The sequence below is a fragment of the Protopterus annectens genome, chromosome 9.part0 (genome assembly GCF_019279795.1).
Source record: "Protopterus annectens isolate FY-2018-M chromosome 9.part0, PAN1.0, whole genome shotgun sequence".
Classification (NCBI taxonomy): Eukaryota; Metazoa; Chordata; order Ceratodontiformes; family Protopteridae; genus Protopterus; species Protopterus annectens.
Genome location: NC_056743.1, coordinates 878,002,729 through 878,019,460, shown reverse-complemented (window position 1 = coordinate 878,019,460; position 16,732 = coordinate 878,002,729). Strand labels below are relative to the sequence as shown.

At 36.8% G+C, this 16,732-nt stretch overlaps 1 protein-coding gene across 2 annotated transcripts in view; it reads left to right on the top strand.

The window, feature by feature from the left end:
- The first annotated feature begins 301 nt into the window (after positions 1-301).
- KIF5A (kinesin family member 5A) overlaps positions 302-16,732 on the top strand; it is a 980,629-nt gene continuing 964,198 nt past the window's right edge. Inside the window, exon 1 of one of the 2 annotated variants that reach the window (XM_044083607.1) lies at positions 302-1,053. In XM_044083607.1, coding sequence (XP_043939542.1) covers positions 928-1,053 — 126 coding nt within the window. In that variant the 5' untranslated portion in view covers positions 302-927. The remainder of the gene's footprint in view (positions 1,054-16,732) is intronic. The other variant, XM_044083608.1, reaches the window with a different exon arrangement.

The following is a 16,732-nucleotide window of genomic DNA, read 5'->3' as shown; positions in this document are numbered from 1 at the left end:
TATTATATCATTTATATATATATATATATATATATATATATATATATATATTTTTTTTTTTGCGTGCCTTCTGTACAGAATTTGCACCCCCGTTTGCTTGAGCATCCATGGGGTACTCCAGTATCTTAACACACACTTGCCAACCGTATATTGTACATATTGCCCGCAGGTGTGCGGATAGGTGGTGGGATGGGCGACTAAATCTGTCTTTGCATGTCCTCGACGGGCTGGTACCCCACCCAAATTTAGTTTCTCTGCTTTGCGCTTACCGAGAGCCCAGATGCGCTCCTGCTCTTCCGCGGTACTGAACTGAATTAAACGAGTAATCAGAAATTGAGTGAATGAATGAATGAACATTGCTTCAAGTCTCTGCAGTCTGCATTCGTTCCGCCCCACCCTGCACGGTACATATTTCCACCTTAAAATATCTTGTAAGATCCTCCTTAAAAAGAGCCTCCATAGGGCTGGCAACATCCACACCTCCTCCATCCTGATAAAGCATCGTACGGTACCGTGATTTCAGACTACAGACTGCAAAATTACCATTTCCAGAAAGGAGCAGATACGCAGACCGTCCAATTTATTCCACCTTCGGAATGAACTCCTGAATAACCAGATGAGCTCTTTGTGAATCTGTCAGGCGAATATAAATTTCCTGCTTGCTTAGGTTCCGCAGTACTGGAGCATCACCCATACTGTTATTTATTGCTTGAATTTTTTGAAGGTATACCATCTTCAGCATCAGCAGCATTACAACCTTTATCAAGGGGTGCAGTAACAGTGAATATAGATCTGGAGTGCTCAGCAGGGTCACGTTACAACTGCAGTACAGAAGTGGAATTTAATTCGCTTCTTCCTAGCCTGTTTCGACAGTTATCAAGGACCCAGTGCAAATTATAAAAGGTCTTCGGTGATATTCCTGGCACTATGGCTGATACGAGCGAATGCAACATCAAAGTCCTGTGCCGATTTCGACCCCTGAACCAGGCAGAGATCTTGAGGGGGGACAAATTCATCCCTAAATTCCAAGGTGATGACACCGTTGTCATCGGTGTAAGTAGCGGCATATTAACATTTGCAGTTCTTAATAGTCTGTATGGTGTTTATTTTTCCACCCACTCCTTTCAGTTTCTATGCTGCTTATATTATTCGGTACCTGCCGATACGGTTGTTAACGAATTTAAGTTTTATGTTGTTAAATAAATACTGTAGTTGTAAACTGGTGGCGAAAGTGAGTGCAGTGTTTTAAAGATGCAGTATTCCTTGTTCATGTCAAGGTTGGCTTGCTCTTATTATAAGTCACATCGTTTCTGATGTCCTTTTACCTGGCCATAAAATTAAGACTAAGCATGAAGCGGTTTCACCATTGTTTTTCATGTAAATTATACGTGTGTGTGTGTGTGTGTGTGTGTGTGTGTGTGTGTGTGTGTGTGTAATGTATGTATTTTTTTTAACTTGCTGGCTGACTTTACTCGTGAATTTTCAGTCCTTGAAATAGTGTGTATGTGATTTTATCTCTGTCTATACGCATATGTTTGTGTGTGTGTGTGTGTGTGTGTGTGTGTATGCACACTGTCTTTAAAAATAACTCAACAGTGGTGTACAACAAAACAACTTAAAATATAAGGGTGTGGCAAGCAGGGTGTTCTGTTTTTTTGACAGATGTTGCAGATCATGAATGCTAATTTTACATCCAGTAGGAGGGAAGAATGCATGGGGAAGACTTCACAACCTTGTATTGTTTTACAACAATTTTTAGATATTTTTTTCTTTTGCTTTCAATTTGAGGACAGCAGTTTGAGGGTTTTTTTTTTTTTAGTTTAGGATCTTTGTTTTAATTTTACCTTCCTCTGTCAGTCTCATGCACCATTTAGGTCTTTGACCTTCTAAATAATTATTTTACCTGTTGTCAATCTAATAATCAGAATGTTGTTTACTAGAAGTTCAGTAGTAGTCTCTTTTAGATGAATCTGCATTTTAGTGAACCCTCAACTACCTTTATTGTACTTCTTTCATATATAAATCTAGAAAGGATGAAGTGTGAAAGAAATGTGAGAGTTGTCGGGGAGAGGCAGATTTGTCCCTCCTGCTGGTTTTATCTCAGTGTTTTGGCCTCATCCCACATCTCCTTGAAGTTACTGTTGGTTACTTTCTTTTATTCACAGAGCACATCCTCAGTGACTTTGTTGAAGCTGTGGTGGAACATTTTCTTATAGATTTAGATCAGAGTTAGGTCCGTTTTGTATGGAACATGGACCTTGAAGTGAGTCCTTCAGTGTTTGAAAGGGTAAACATTATTTGCTTTTATCTGAGTTTAAGCCTGAACTTAACCATGATACACATAATGCTAAATACACACATCAATTGGGTGTTCTTATACAGAAGGTGACTGAATGTAAAACCAGCAGCTTTCTTAACCTGCTACAGTCTAATTATCTGCAGTGCCGTTTTTGACCACAGGGGCAGTACTGCAGTAAAACATGCTGCAGATGTTGTAGTACCTCCCTTTCCCAAAGGGGCAGAGCAGTACTTATCAAGCTCTGTCCTCCTATCCCTTACTCATCTGACCAACAGACCAGGAATTAAATCTGTTTTAGTCAGTATTCTGATCATCATCCTTAAAAATGTATAACTAAAGTAAGAAAAATAATTCATTAACTTCAGCCCTTCATCAAAAACTTTCATTTTATAAAACTTTTAAGCTGCAGAAGAGTTTATTAAGTGGCAACAGAACAATATTTTAAGGAATAAGCTGGTTTAATTTTCCATTGCATATTTGATACATTTGATTTTAATAATTTGTAGTGATTGATATCATTAAAGGTGAATACTGTCATTCTTCTGTAAATATACCCTCTCTTAACACTTTTCAGTTGCATACACTAGAGTCATACTTGTCCAATGCTGAATTTGTGATTTAAAACATGTCCTAAAAATCAATGGCACAGTGTTAGACAAAATATTGTTTTTATTTTAGGTGTGGCCAGCCAGTGACAGATACCAGTACTAAGGTTCATGTCACTTATGTTAATTCAGGAATGGAAAACAATAAGCAGTAATGTGGCTATTTTGATGCTTGTAACATAAATGTTCTGCTGACAGAGAATTAATTTTGGCTAACAAATGTTGCTGTATTATGTCAGCCTGTATTTTTAAACAGCTGTTTGAAAAGCAAACTGCCGAAAAATCCATTGTTTATATACACACATCTATATATAAATATATATATATATATTTATATATTATATGTACGTTAAGTATGATAAAATACCTCTAGGTTTTGTGAATTTAAAATGTTGAGTGCTTCATTTTCACTTCACCCCACCCTGTCCACTAAGAAACAGCAATGCAATGTAGTATTACATTTTTATTTACTTGTATTTAGTTTTTCTCAACCATACAACACTATTAATCACAATGGCCTATTTTGGTATCATGGGAAATTTTGGTCTGGGTAAAAGCTTTGTTCACATTTGCAAGTATAGTGTTTTAGAAACCACATCCTTTTCTGCAGGTTATTGTTAGTGTTTTTCTATATTATTGCTATACCCTTAAAACTATACCACCAACAAAGTCTATCTCATAACAGTTTGACAGATTTATTTATTGATAACAGTAATACATCATTGCACTATATATTGCTACAGGGTCTGAGAACATTTGTTTATACAAAGTCTTTTAACTTTATTTGATATTCATCAAACTGAAGTGAAATGGCTAACACAATAGCTGTGTACTGAAAAAAACATGAAATATTAAAACCTCAGTAACGTATTTGATATAGCAGTAAAATATGGGCCTAGTTTTAATTGAGTTTTGCATATTGTGATGTAGTGTAATCAACACATTTAGCATTTTCTTCTTTACTATTAAACAAGTTTAAGCTTACTCATACTCTGTGATAAAAAAGCATTTGTATTCTGCAGTTTAATTATTATTATTTTCATGTGTTGTTTTGGTATTATATTTATATAGTTTTGTTTATATTTTCTTTTTGTACATGCATATTTTAAAATCCTTAAAGCAGTTTCTGCTGGTTACTACATTTGCATATTCCAGAAAAGGTCTTCTGAATATTATGCAGAATATTACCTTTCAGAAATGTTATAATGCCTTGCATCCACAAGAGCAAAAATTGTCTCTGCTTGATTTTTAATTTTTTGTGCTCGTCTGAATTCATAGTTTTCTAGCCTAACCAGATAAGCAATTCTAGATTCCCGTGCCTAGGTTTTCCTGCTCTGTTGTAGCTGCCAGAGGGCAACAGTAGCTGTCTAAAGCATCCATGCAGTTTTATGTGACTGAGGCCTTGTAGGTAATGCACAGCACAGTTATCTGTGTTCATATGTGTATTTTAATGTTTATGTTCTTACTGTGGTTTGTTTAATTCTTTATGAATTGGAATGACATACAGAAATAATTTGCTAGATCAGAAATGGCTTTAGACTATCAACTTCCAGGATCTTTTCTGTTTATTTATTAGTAATATGTAATGTAAAATACAGAAATGTCTATTTATTTATGTATCTATTATGTGAGTACCCCTGCTAGAGTAGCTTTAGGACTGTTTGTTCATGTCTCAGTTGTACCCCATTTTGGGGCCACTGACTAGAAACCACACACCACTGGCTTGTGAGATTAGTATGTACTGGTAAGGGGGCATGCCTGAGATCAGAGCGTCTTACTTCAATGCACTCTGTAAAGCAATCAAGTGATAGACAGTGTTGTTTTGCTGTACTGGTAGGTGGGGTTCAGGAAGGTGGGGAAAAAAGTAACTTTTCCTGGCAGTGTGGCAAACTGATCGCTGTTGTGTATTGACAGTGTTACTCTTTGTGACACATTTGCTACCATGTTCCAAATCTGAGTGTCCATCTATTTATAAAGTGCTCACATGTGTTTTTATAGTGCTACAGTCCTCACTCCAGAAAGTTGACAATTTAAGTATGTGTTTTATGTATTCAGGTACATTAGTCATTGTTCCTGTGTTATTTAATTGATGCCATTGCATTGTTACAATTGTTTTGTTTGTCTGAAAGCTAAGATTTTGACTGAAAAGCATCTGGGCCAAGCCTACTGTCCCATTTGACAAATTAATAAATTAAAAAAATAATAAAAATAATCAACTTTTTTACCTAAACATCAGCTTTTAGCATCTCCATTAGAAAGAAAAAACTATCATGTAAAAGTAGGTTATGTCTTTGGAAAGCACTAGAAGGCCTACGTAGTCTTTCCCATTTTCTTGACTTTTCTCAAACTCTGGTGATCTGCTGGTCATATACATATATCATGACTCTTTCTTGTACTTGCTTTGTCAGTGCACCTGCTCAATGCATGTGTGAAACTATGCTTCTTTTAACCTATGCTAGACTCATTTTGGTGTCTCCTACTTTCTTATTGAAGAAGTATTTCCTAGACCCTCTTAGACACACCTTGTAGAAACATCATAGCATACTGCAGGGTTGACTGTCCTTCTCTGAAATAAACTTTTCTTCCTACAAGTTGCCTAGACTTGCGAAATTCAGATCCTAATCTTAATACTTGTCAACATGTAGTACCCCAGTGACTTGTAAGTGACCCCTAATTTTTTGACCATATTACTTTATTTCAGCCTCCTGCATCTTTGCTTCTCCTTTTGTAGCTGTTTTCACAACTACAGTATCTTTTTCAAGGTAATGAGTATAGAAATGAATGATGCAGTCTGATATGTAGCAAAGTAGAAGTAAGTCTTTTTGCAACTTGCACTTCAGCTTTGCTTCTCATAGATAAAACAGTAAATGTGGTTACTTCACAATTATTTTTCTCTTCTTTTTGAGAATTTCATGTTTTATACCATGCCCACTGAATGCATACTCAAACAGAAATCCCTCTAATATTTTCTTTGTGAAACTGAACAGGATAGCTCTGCCTTGGAGCAACATTACATGTTAATCAGAGAAATTGACTGGAATTGGTTCCATTACCTGCTCCTTGCGATGTAATAAGTGTAAACCTCTGGTTGTTCTGGACGTTGTTTTCTTCCCAGTAACATTTTTGATTTTCCTTATTTATAGTTTCATTTATTTTCCGCAGCTAATATGAAACAGAGGCACAGTAGTTCAGCAGTTACCTCACAGTGGTTTTTTTTTTGGTTTAATTCTCAGCTGGGATATTTTCATTGTGGGATCTGCAAGTCCTCCCTGTGTCTGTCTGGGTTTTTTCCCCCATGCTCAACTTTCTTTCTACATCCTACAGACACTGCCGTGCACCTGCTGAATGCTGGGATAAGCTGTAGCACCCCATGACCCTAAACTGCCAGATTGACAATAGATAAAAGAAATAATTATTTACAAGGTCAGAGATGTAAATGGTGCATAAGTCTACAGAGGAGGATAAAACAAGAACTAAAGATTGTACACTAAAAAAGCTCAAACTACTGCCCTCAATTTGAAAGTAGAAGAAAACATATCTAACAATTAATGCAAAACAATAAAAGGTTGAATTGTGAAGTCTGTCTCTTGTAGTCTTTCCACCTAGCAGATCCAGAATTAGCATTCAGTATCTGCAACATCTATCAGTCAGAAAACAGAACACCCTGCTTACCACATCCTTGTATATTAAGCTAATTTGAAACTGTCTGTTCTTTTAATGTTAAGCTCCCTTTTATTTTGGGTTTCTTTTTTAATATCCAAACCATTTAGTTAGAGACGGTAACACTGTATTTTCCTCTAAGCACAACAGCTTGTAAGTCACTTGCTCATGTTAGAGTAAAGAAGTGATTTGTTTGAGGTCATCATGCACTGTTTAGAGGGGTTTCTCCTATTCCCACTGTTTTGTAATCACAGAGTTGGTATCTGTAAGTTCACGGGGTTTGGGGTGCAGAGAGTTTGTGCCCCTGCAAAAACCTTAATTTGACCAGCTCCATTACACTGAATGTAGTGTGTGGAGTTTGGGCTAGTTGGATCCACCTGTTGAGTTGTGAATACCCTTGGAGAAGTATAACATCTTCCTTTTTTCTTTTGTCTTGTTTGCATTCTCTTTGTAGCTTGCCACTGCTTTAGATACTTATAGCTTTTATTTCATTTCTGTTGTGCTACTTCTTCACACCCATTACCCTTTCAAATGTACTGAAAATGAAGTGTATCATTTTGTAACATCTTGTTTGTCCAGGACCCTTACATATCAACATAAGTCCTCAGAAGAAACCTGAAGGTCTGTGTAGTCTGATCAGTTGTAGCTACATCTTGCAGATGCTTGATCATTTTCTCTCCATGTTTCCCCCATCTGTCCCAGGTTCTTCTGGATGATTTAGAAGTCCTGTCCACTACTACCCAGGCTGGGTGCTTATTCAGATTTTCCAGCACCCTTGTGATGAAGAAATTCTTTGTTAACTTCAAAGACTTAACTTATCCCTTCAGTCTGAAGACCATGGCCTTTTCTACCACCTCTGTGCTTTCTTTTTAACTAAACTTTTCAGATTGCCCTGATTATTTTGTGGACTTGGGTCTTTTCTTTCCCTCCTGGATGTAAGGGAGAGCAGATCTTCATCTTCCCACCTCTGCTTGTACATTGAGTCATCCAAAAGGCCTCTGATGAAAATTGGTATGTCCCGTCAGATTATCAGTGTCAACAAATAAACACACAAACAAGTAAATCAATCCTCTTTACCATTCTGACAACCTTTTTTGTATTCTTTCTCCTAATATGGTCTCTGGCCTGACCAGTGGTCTGTAGAATGGGAATGTAATGTCCTTATTTCTGGAATCTATCCCCTTCTTTTGGAGTACAACATCCTGTTTGCCTTAACTGTTATGCTTGCTCTCTGATGGTTTACATGGGATTTAAGCTGAAGATTTCATCTAATGTTGGCACTACAAAATGAACCACAAGGTATTTTTTTCAGTCGGCAAAAGTGTGTTTTAGAGAAAGTTGTTTGTCTTTCGGCTTTTCCCTGTAAGGGGTCACCACAGCGGAACTCCGGTCCGCTAATGATTGGCAGTAGATTTTTATGAAACGCCGAAGTGCCAGCTCGACGCCCAACCTTCAATGAAAGCACGCCCATTTATGCACGCATGTCTTTCGAATGCTACCCAACCGCAGGGAGAACATGCAGACTCCACACAGAAGGCACTCCCAAGCCCAGCTGAGAATTGACTGGGAGAACCTCTTGCTGTGAGGTAACAACTCTACCACCGTACCACCGTACTTTGCAATATTAGCAGCTATTGAAAGAACTTCTCTATACTGCTGTTACTGCCACTCCGAGAACATTCCTTTGTCCACATACTTTGAGCAGGATTTGTCATTACTATGGTCAGTTCATGGGTTACTTCCACTTCTTGAACTGTTGTGCTTCTCCTCTTGAATATTCAGTATGCAAAACCATGTTGCAATAATGTTGTTTGTACCTAGGGGAAATGCCATTTGGATAACTGCAAGGCTTCTCAGTTTGCTGTTTCTAATTGACATTTAGCTAGTCCAGACTGGATTTCGTAAGTGGCGTATTGAGCTGTTAAAAGGGGTAAAGTAGCATGATAACATTTACAGCATTGTTGCACTCGATAAGCATGCATGACAGTGTCACTGAAATTTCACTGACTTAAAAACATTCTGAGCTGCAGACTAAATTTTTTCATGTATTAACGTTGTAAATGGACTCTTCAGAATCATTACTGAACCACATATTATACTTATTTTTCATTTATTTATTTTTTTCATTTTCTTGTATTATAATTACCCAATTTTTACCCTTCTGGTCTGAGTAAGGAAACTGAATGCAACATATCCAGCAGACATGACACTTTATTCCCAGAGCTGCCATTTTTATTGTGCTTGGGTGTGTCGAAGTCACTGATAGTCCCATTGCATATGGATTTCCTTTGTGACCAGGACCTTGGGCACATTTGACTGTACCTCATTTATGCAGAATGAGACCAGTAAGCTTAATCATCACCATCATAATTATCATCATCATTTTCTTTTTTCCTGTTTTTTTACAAGGGTTCAGGGTGTCATGCCATCAGTTATCTCTTCTCTCATTTCAGAGCCACTGTCCTCCATCTTTGACAATCAAGCCTGCCTGCCTGAAGTGTCCTCTCACATAATCCAACCATTTGTTGGACATCATCATCTGTTCTTGCCTTTTTCCCATCTCTTCCAAACTTTTATCAAATCATCTTCTGCTTTCCTGGACATCATCATACCATCATAATCTGCTTGGTCTCCTTGACCTTCTCTGTAATTGGGGCTAATTTGGCTTCTGCTCTGATATTCAAAGTTCTTAGTTTGACCCACAGTGTGCATCTTACTATCCATCTCATGCACTTTTTTCTCCATCAGCCCTAGCTTCTTTAGCTGCCCTGCTTTCATTGCTAAAGTTTCTATGCCATATGGAAGCACAGGTCATCCCACTTTTTTGTACACCTTACTTTTAAATTTCATTGGTATTCAGTCACACACCCCATCTACCAGTTTGCACAAGTTGGTTCCAGCACCCTTGAAGATAGCTTTGACCTCATTCAGACTTCCCTTCTCCTTAGCCACACCTACCAGGTACCTGAAACTGTTAACCTGTTCCACTGTTTTCCCTTGTCAATTTTAAGTTTCATCTCATTTCCCCTATTTGTGACCATGAACTTTACCTTGTCTGTACTCCATTTCATTCCACGTGTAATCAGTCTTGCATTTCACTCCCCTGTCATTTGCTGACGTTTGTGCTCTGAGCCTGCTTGTAGTGCCACATCGTCTGCATACAGCAGCTTTACCAATCTTTCCCCAATGCCCCTATTTGCTTTGCTTATATAGTCCATCACAAGTATGAATGGGCGTGGGCTTAGATTTAAGCCCTGATGCATACCCACTCCCAGTGGGAATCACTCTGTGAGTCTCAACACTGCTTTTATTTTTGTTAAAGGTCGTTGTAAGTGGCCTTCACTAATTATACTAATGTTTTTTGGACTTCGAATTATCACAGGACTGTGCAAATCAGCTGTCTTGGGATCTTGTCATATTTTATTTATTTATTTTTATTTATTTTACATTTGTTGACCGGGCTAGTCTAGCTGGATATATTTCCATTTTCAGTAGAGGCCCGGGGAGAAAAGCTCCACACAGATATACAAAGTATAAAATATTGTTACATGGTGAAAAAGGAATACAAAACAAAATAAAAATAAAAACAGGTAGCTTTACATTCTTGAGATAAAAACACTTGAGAAAAATTCTAATAAACAGAGTAAAGTTTAAGAGAGCTAGATCAGAATATAATACAGTAAGAGTTATGTACCATAGATAAAAACACTTGTGAAACAGTACAGTGAGCAGAATATAGCTTAAGACAGCTCAAAACAGAATAGTAAGAGTTATATACAGTAGATCATAAGAGGTAGTAGTAATTAAAAGCTAAGATTATTAGAGTTTAAATTGGGTCAGTCTAATTTACAAGTCAAAAGCAAGTTCAAGTCTAAGATTGCTCAGGTAAATTATTTCCTCATCTTTAGCGTCTTCTCTACTATCCGTGTAACTGTAAACATCAGATTGGGTGTGCTGCATCCTGACCTGAATCTGACCTGCTTATCTCTAATCTTACATTCTGCTAGTCTGCATATTATTTTGTCAATCACCCTTTGCAGCACTTTCATGCAGTGTGCTAAGAGTTTGATGCCTCTGTACTGCCCTCAGTTGTGAATATCTCTTTTGGTTTTCTACACTGACCCAAGAATGACAGATATGTGAGATATGTCCCTGTCTCCGTACCGTTAAGAGTATCCAGCAGAACCACTTGTCCCCTAATTTAATTAATATTTTGATTGTATTTGCAGTAAGCATATTATAGTATTCTTGTAGTGCATCCACCTTATCTGGTATTATAAAATCTTGAGTGTACGACTTACTCAGCCTTTGGCAACTTCCCTAATTGCATAGAATTGGGTCATCTGTATCCTCCCAACTAGTGGAACTTATCTATGAATTTGACAAACATCAGGGTAATTAAAAAAATTACAAATTACTCCTTTGATCTGCCTGTCTTTACCAAATGGCCTTCACTCAGCTGTTCTTCAAAAGGTAGGTTCATAGGTGTGTACTAGGCTAATGACCCTGGAGCCTTTACAAGCCTAGCCCAAAGAAATTGCCCAGGCACTGTGCCACCTGATGTTATTTCACAGTGCCCCTATCCAGTAGGGGTAGGGCAACTGGAGTGATCCCTGGGGTGAACTTTCTGTTGCCCATCCACTTGTCAAGATAGATTCATAGAAAATACACTGCTGCCAAGTATTGAACCCAGGACCTTCAGAACTATAGACAGAGCAATTCACTACTAGGCCAAACCAGCTTTCAAATGATTAATTTTAAAATGTTAGCTTTAAAATAATAGCATTTCAGATTATTTTATTTTCAGAAACAATTAAATTGTTTACACAATGAATAATTTGTTTAGACAAGATAAAAGTTGTTTTGACTTACAAGTAGGAAAACATCAAAACGTTGTAGCCTATGACTGAGGAAAAGAAACAGTTTTAAACAGAAAAATATTTTATAAGTTGCACAGATGTTTTATTGTTAGTTTTGTGAACTGATTATTAAGTTATTTGCCAAACTGCCAATTTTTTTAGATTTAGCTAATTGTAAAGCAGTTTGAGGGCTTCTGGACACTGTTCATCTTGGAAAGGGCTTTAATTTTCCATCATGTTGTAAGGCTTCATATGTTCTCTCAATAGTTAGGTCACAGATGGTTGTGACAGAAAATAGACTTGAAGCTTTGAGATTCTTGATTTGTAGAATTTGATGAGCTAAAATTTCATTCTTTATAGTACAGCGAAAGTAATATAACCGTTAACTCGCCAAAATTTGCCCCTGTACAAGTTACAGAAGGATAATCCTTAGTATTGTAGATCACAGTGAATTAAGTACTTTAAGGACGCCTGACACGAAGAAACTTATCATATCCCTTGTCACAGCCCATTCTGGTAGCCCACGATTTGCAGTCTGTAGACTGCTCATCCTGGCTCTGTATTTATATTCTTCCAATTTATATTGACTTCTTCGTGTTTGCTGTATAATTGGGAACTGAAATTCAAAGAAAAGCTGATTCTAGTATCCACCTCAGAGAGCATTTTTCACAGTTGATAAGCTTTTGTACAACTCATAGGTTTTGCAACTGTAGACATTTGGAGTCAGACAAAGAACTACAGATTATTTTTATCAAAGACAAATATGTGGTATGATTACCATATAATCTTTCTTATTGATGTTTTGTTCATTGCTTTTTTCCTGATATGGGTCTGATCTATTCTACATTGTAGTCCCAGATTCTTTGATAGTAAAGCTGGGAGATTTTTAAAAGCTGATAACAATATTTCTTTCACACAGCGTAACGATAGTCAAATAATCCCAGCACTTCTGATGAACTAGAGCAAAATGTTAAATTTTAATTAAAAAATATTAAGACTTGTTAATGAGCGGCTATGAAGGTACTACTCTTCTGCTACAGGAACTGCTTAATTAATAATTAAAAGTTTGCTTTGAAAAGTCAAGGGCAAACATGAAAAGAAATAGAAAACCATCCTAACCTAATAGTTCACTAGTGGATTTGTTAAAGGATGGTGAGTACATAGGAACTTGTTCACCTAAGCCAATATCTGAATTTCTTTTAAGTCAGATAATGATCAATTGCAGTACTACTGCAAGGTAAACAACATTCATCCGACCAAACTTCAGATATTACATACATACATACATACAACTATTTCAAGCACACCATTAATGCCCTTCTAGCTTGCCAATATACCAAAACACTTGTTCTTAAAAATATCTAAGCTAGTACTTGCCTTAATGTAATTTAGTAGTCTATTCCATGCATCAGCTACTCTGTCAGAGAACCAATTAGTGCACTTCTCATATTGGCTTAGGTCATAGGATTATAGGATCATAGGGAGTTTACTAGGCTATCAACCCAGAGGTCATTTCAAGTCTAGCCATTTTGTCCCAGTATAATACCATAGATACACTAGGCAGTATCGAGGACTGCATTTAGTAATGACTGCTCATGTCCAGGAGGATTGTGGGAACTATTCTCAGAAAGAATTTACAGTGCCCCATTCATTCATCCAGGTTCCTTTTGAACAGTGTCATAGAGGTGCTCTGTTTCACATTGTCAGTCAGCCAGCCATTACATAGCTCATTCAAATCCTGCCTTTTTTTAAACCTTGATCCTCCTCTCTATGTATTTATCCTATACTTCACACTTTTTTCCTATGTAATTTGCCCCTACCCTTTTCTAAAGATCCCAGTTCTAGTTGTTTTGTCTCAGTTACTATCTTTGCTACTTTTAGTAAAGTTAGTTTAGACATTGATTTCCATTTTCTAGTAATTGCTTTTTTGGCAGCAATCATAATTAGACTCAGCAAGGACTTAGTATGTCTAGGCAATTCTGATTCTGTATCATAGTTAAAAAAAATAATTTCCTTAGTTACACCAATATGCTCACCCAGCGTCTTCGACAGAGCAGTCTGAAGGGAATCTTTCAAGTCTGCCAACTCATTACACTCACAGAAAATATGTTATCAGTTACATCTTTGTTCCCCATCACACCTCCAACATTTGCTATCTAAGTAAAAATTCTTTGGAGTCTACTTAGGGTGTAAAAATATCTATGTAAAGACTTACAAGCAAAGATACTAAATCTTCTAGACATGTTGCATATTTGGGAGATATACATATATCTCCCCAATTGTTTATCTGTGAATTGTTTATCCAGTCTCTCTTCTCAATCCTTTCTAAACTCCTCTGATTGATTCTTACAGTTATCGTGCAAAATTTTATATGCTGTACTAATTCCTTTCTCAATGGCAAATTCTGTTCTAGATTTTACTAAAAACTCTACCAGTGCTGGTCTTTCATTTAGGACTCCCGTATTTATTTCTCTTTGCCTATACTGTTATATAAATCCTTGATAGGGAAGGCAATCTCTAACTTGCAATCCAAATAAGTTATTGCCGTTGGTCCAGCCTATTACCTTTCCTTTCCCTCTCTAGTTATTTGCTCCCAATACCTTGGTATCTTTACCAGTTTTCTCCAATAAATTCCAGGTCCCTCTTGTCTATTGTCTGTATCCCTAATTGCAGTCATTCCTATTGGCAGAATCTCCTTTCTCCATTTCTATGTTGGATTAATTCTTAGAATACTTTCTGCTACTTTATGAATATAATATTCTGTATAATTATTGTTATTCTCCTTAAAGGTCTGCATCCAAAATCCTAATCTCTCCTTGTTTCTTGAGCTACACTCTCCCACATTTCATCATAATCTATTTCCTCTTTGAATTATAGTTTTCTGCTTGTGCTGTGTATAACAGCCTTAATTGTGTTGCTCTAAAAATACCCCTTCAAATCAGGTGATTTTCAATTTGCCATGTTCTAGTGGAGGAATAAGGTTATCCCACTTGACTCTTGCCGTCTTCCCCTCCCAGATAAAATCCTTCAACTATTTATTAATTGCTACCCACACCTTCTCCTCTGGTTGATAAAATATGCCTGACTTGTGTATAACATTAAAGGGACTTAAAATATTTTAATAGCCCATATCTTACTTTCACTACTCATATAAAAGAACTTCCGTGTTCTCAGTTTTTGTATTAATTTAGTCTCTTCCCGCATATCCTTAGCTGCCACACCAGGAGCATTTTTAATCCATACTCTTAAATACTTAATTTTATCATGTCCTCATAAGTATGGATATTGCTGAACCAATTTGTATGTGGGTACATAATTTACCTTTGTTTTAGCTTCGTTAATTTTGTATTCCAAAAAGATTTGAAACTGTCTCAATATGTTCTACAGCACTGTAATGCCCCTTTCTGGTTTTGTTAGGTTTAAAATAATGTCATCTACAAATAGAGCCAGCTTGTATATCCTTAAATTTGAGTCCCTTATTTTGTTTGCCAGTGGTTGTAAATATAACACAAATAACAAAGGGGGGGGGGGAGAAAGGACAACCCTGCCCAGTTCCTCTGCTCAAGCAGAGATTATCACAGAGGACCCCAACCACTTTAATTTTTGCCTTTGATCCCTCATTTATCCTCCTAATCAAACTTATAATTTTATCAGGGAATGCAAATGCTTCCATTGCTCAGCTCATAAAGTCCCACTGCTTTTCCCCATCAAGACCCACCAGCAACAGTGGTATTTTCTTATGTTCTGCTTCCCTCTGGATTCCTGGTGTTCCGTTAATGTTGTCAAATGTTTGCCTCCCTTCCACAAAATCTCATTAATCCATATCAACTTTGGCATCACCTTTGCCATTCTTTTAGCTATTCTAGACCTAAACTCTTTGTAATCATGGTTTAGTATTGGAATGGTCCTGTATGAAGCTGGATCTGATGGATCTTTACCCTACTTGGGTATTACAGCTACCACTGATTTCTTCCAGGATGTTGGCACTTCTCCTCTTAAAATACTGCTAACAAAACCTTTCAGATCTTTATCAGTTTTTCCCTCCTAGCTTCCAAACTTACACAGGAACACAGTCTATTCTTGCGTAGTTTCCTGTAGCTTGGTTATTCATCACCATTTTTATCTCATCTAATCCTATCTTATCAGTTAGTAATTGAGCTCCTTTACCACTAACCTTGGCATATTTAATGTTTCCATAAACATTTCCATTTGTACCTTTTCTTGATTTCCATATTTCTCTGCTTTATACAGACTTTCATAGAACTTCCAAAATATTTCTAATACATCTACAGGATCCCCTGTTATCTTCCTTATTATAGGCTCCCTAAGCTTGGTGACAGCCTTTTCTACTTTCTATTGCCTGAGTCATTGTGCTACATTATTTTGCTCGAGAGTTATCAAAAAACAGTTGCTTAACAGCAATCTTTCTAAACTCATGCATATTATTAAGGTAATCCCTTATTTTCTGTTTAGCATTCTGCAGTTGCTCCTCTTCTTGTTCTGTGAGATTCTCCCTATTTTGCATACTTTTTGTAAGTTCCTCTAAATAATTCTTGTTACTTATCTCCCTTTCTTTTCTTTCCACCCTATTTTTAAACTCCACTTTAATTTTATCCCACTCCCTAGCTATATTTTCAGAAGAAATTTCTATTTTCTCTAATAGCTGCTAAATAATTTTCACTACCCGTTCCTTAAATACCTCTCTTTTCAACAGATATGTGGGAAAGTGCCAATGTCTCATTTATTTCATTATCCTGTGTTTTTATTTTAATTATTGGCACATGATCTGAAATAATTATTGGGTGCCTATCAAGACCTTCAATTAAATGCACATTTTCCTGTGAATGTAAATTCTGTGCAGCCTAGCCCAGTTTTTGTATCTTGGGGAATAATATGTAAATTAACTCCAAACTCCTAGTACCGAATTCATATCTTCCATGCCAAATACTTTCATATTTTTTTTTTAAATCTACCCTCCTTTGTTATATTTTTCCTTCTGGGCCCCCAGACATCTTCGCTACTGCAAATCAAATTCCAGTCCCCATCTGTAAGTAATATTCCTTACTGAAAACTGATTATTTCTTCCAGAATTTTCTTGAACTCCATTGCAGCAGTTTTTGGTGGAATATAAATACATGCCAGTGTAATCCTCCTTCCTTGGCAGTAGCCCCTTAATACTACAAATTTAGCATTATTGTCTTTTTTATCCTCTGTTACACTTGGAACTCCTGTTGCAATTAATAAAAGTACACCTGTCTTCCTTTGCCCCCAGGTATTCCACTAAATAACCATCCCGAAAAGTTCTTTAT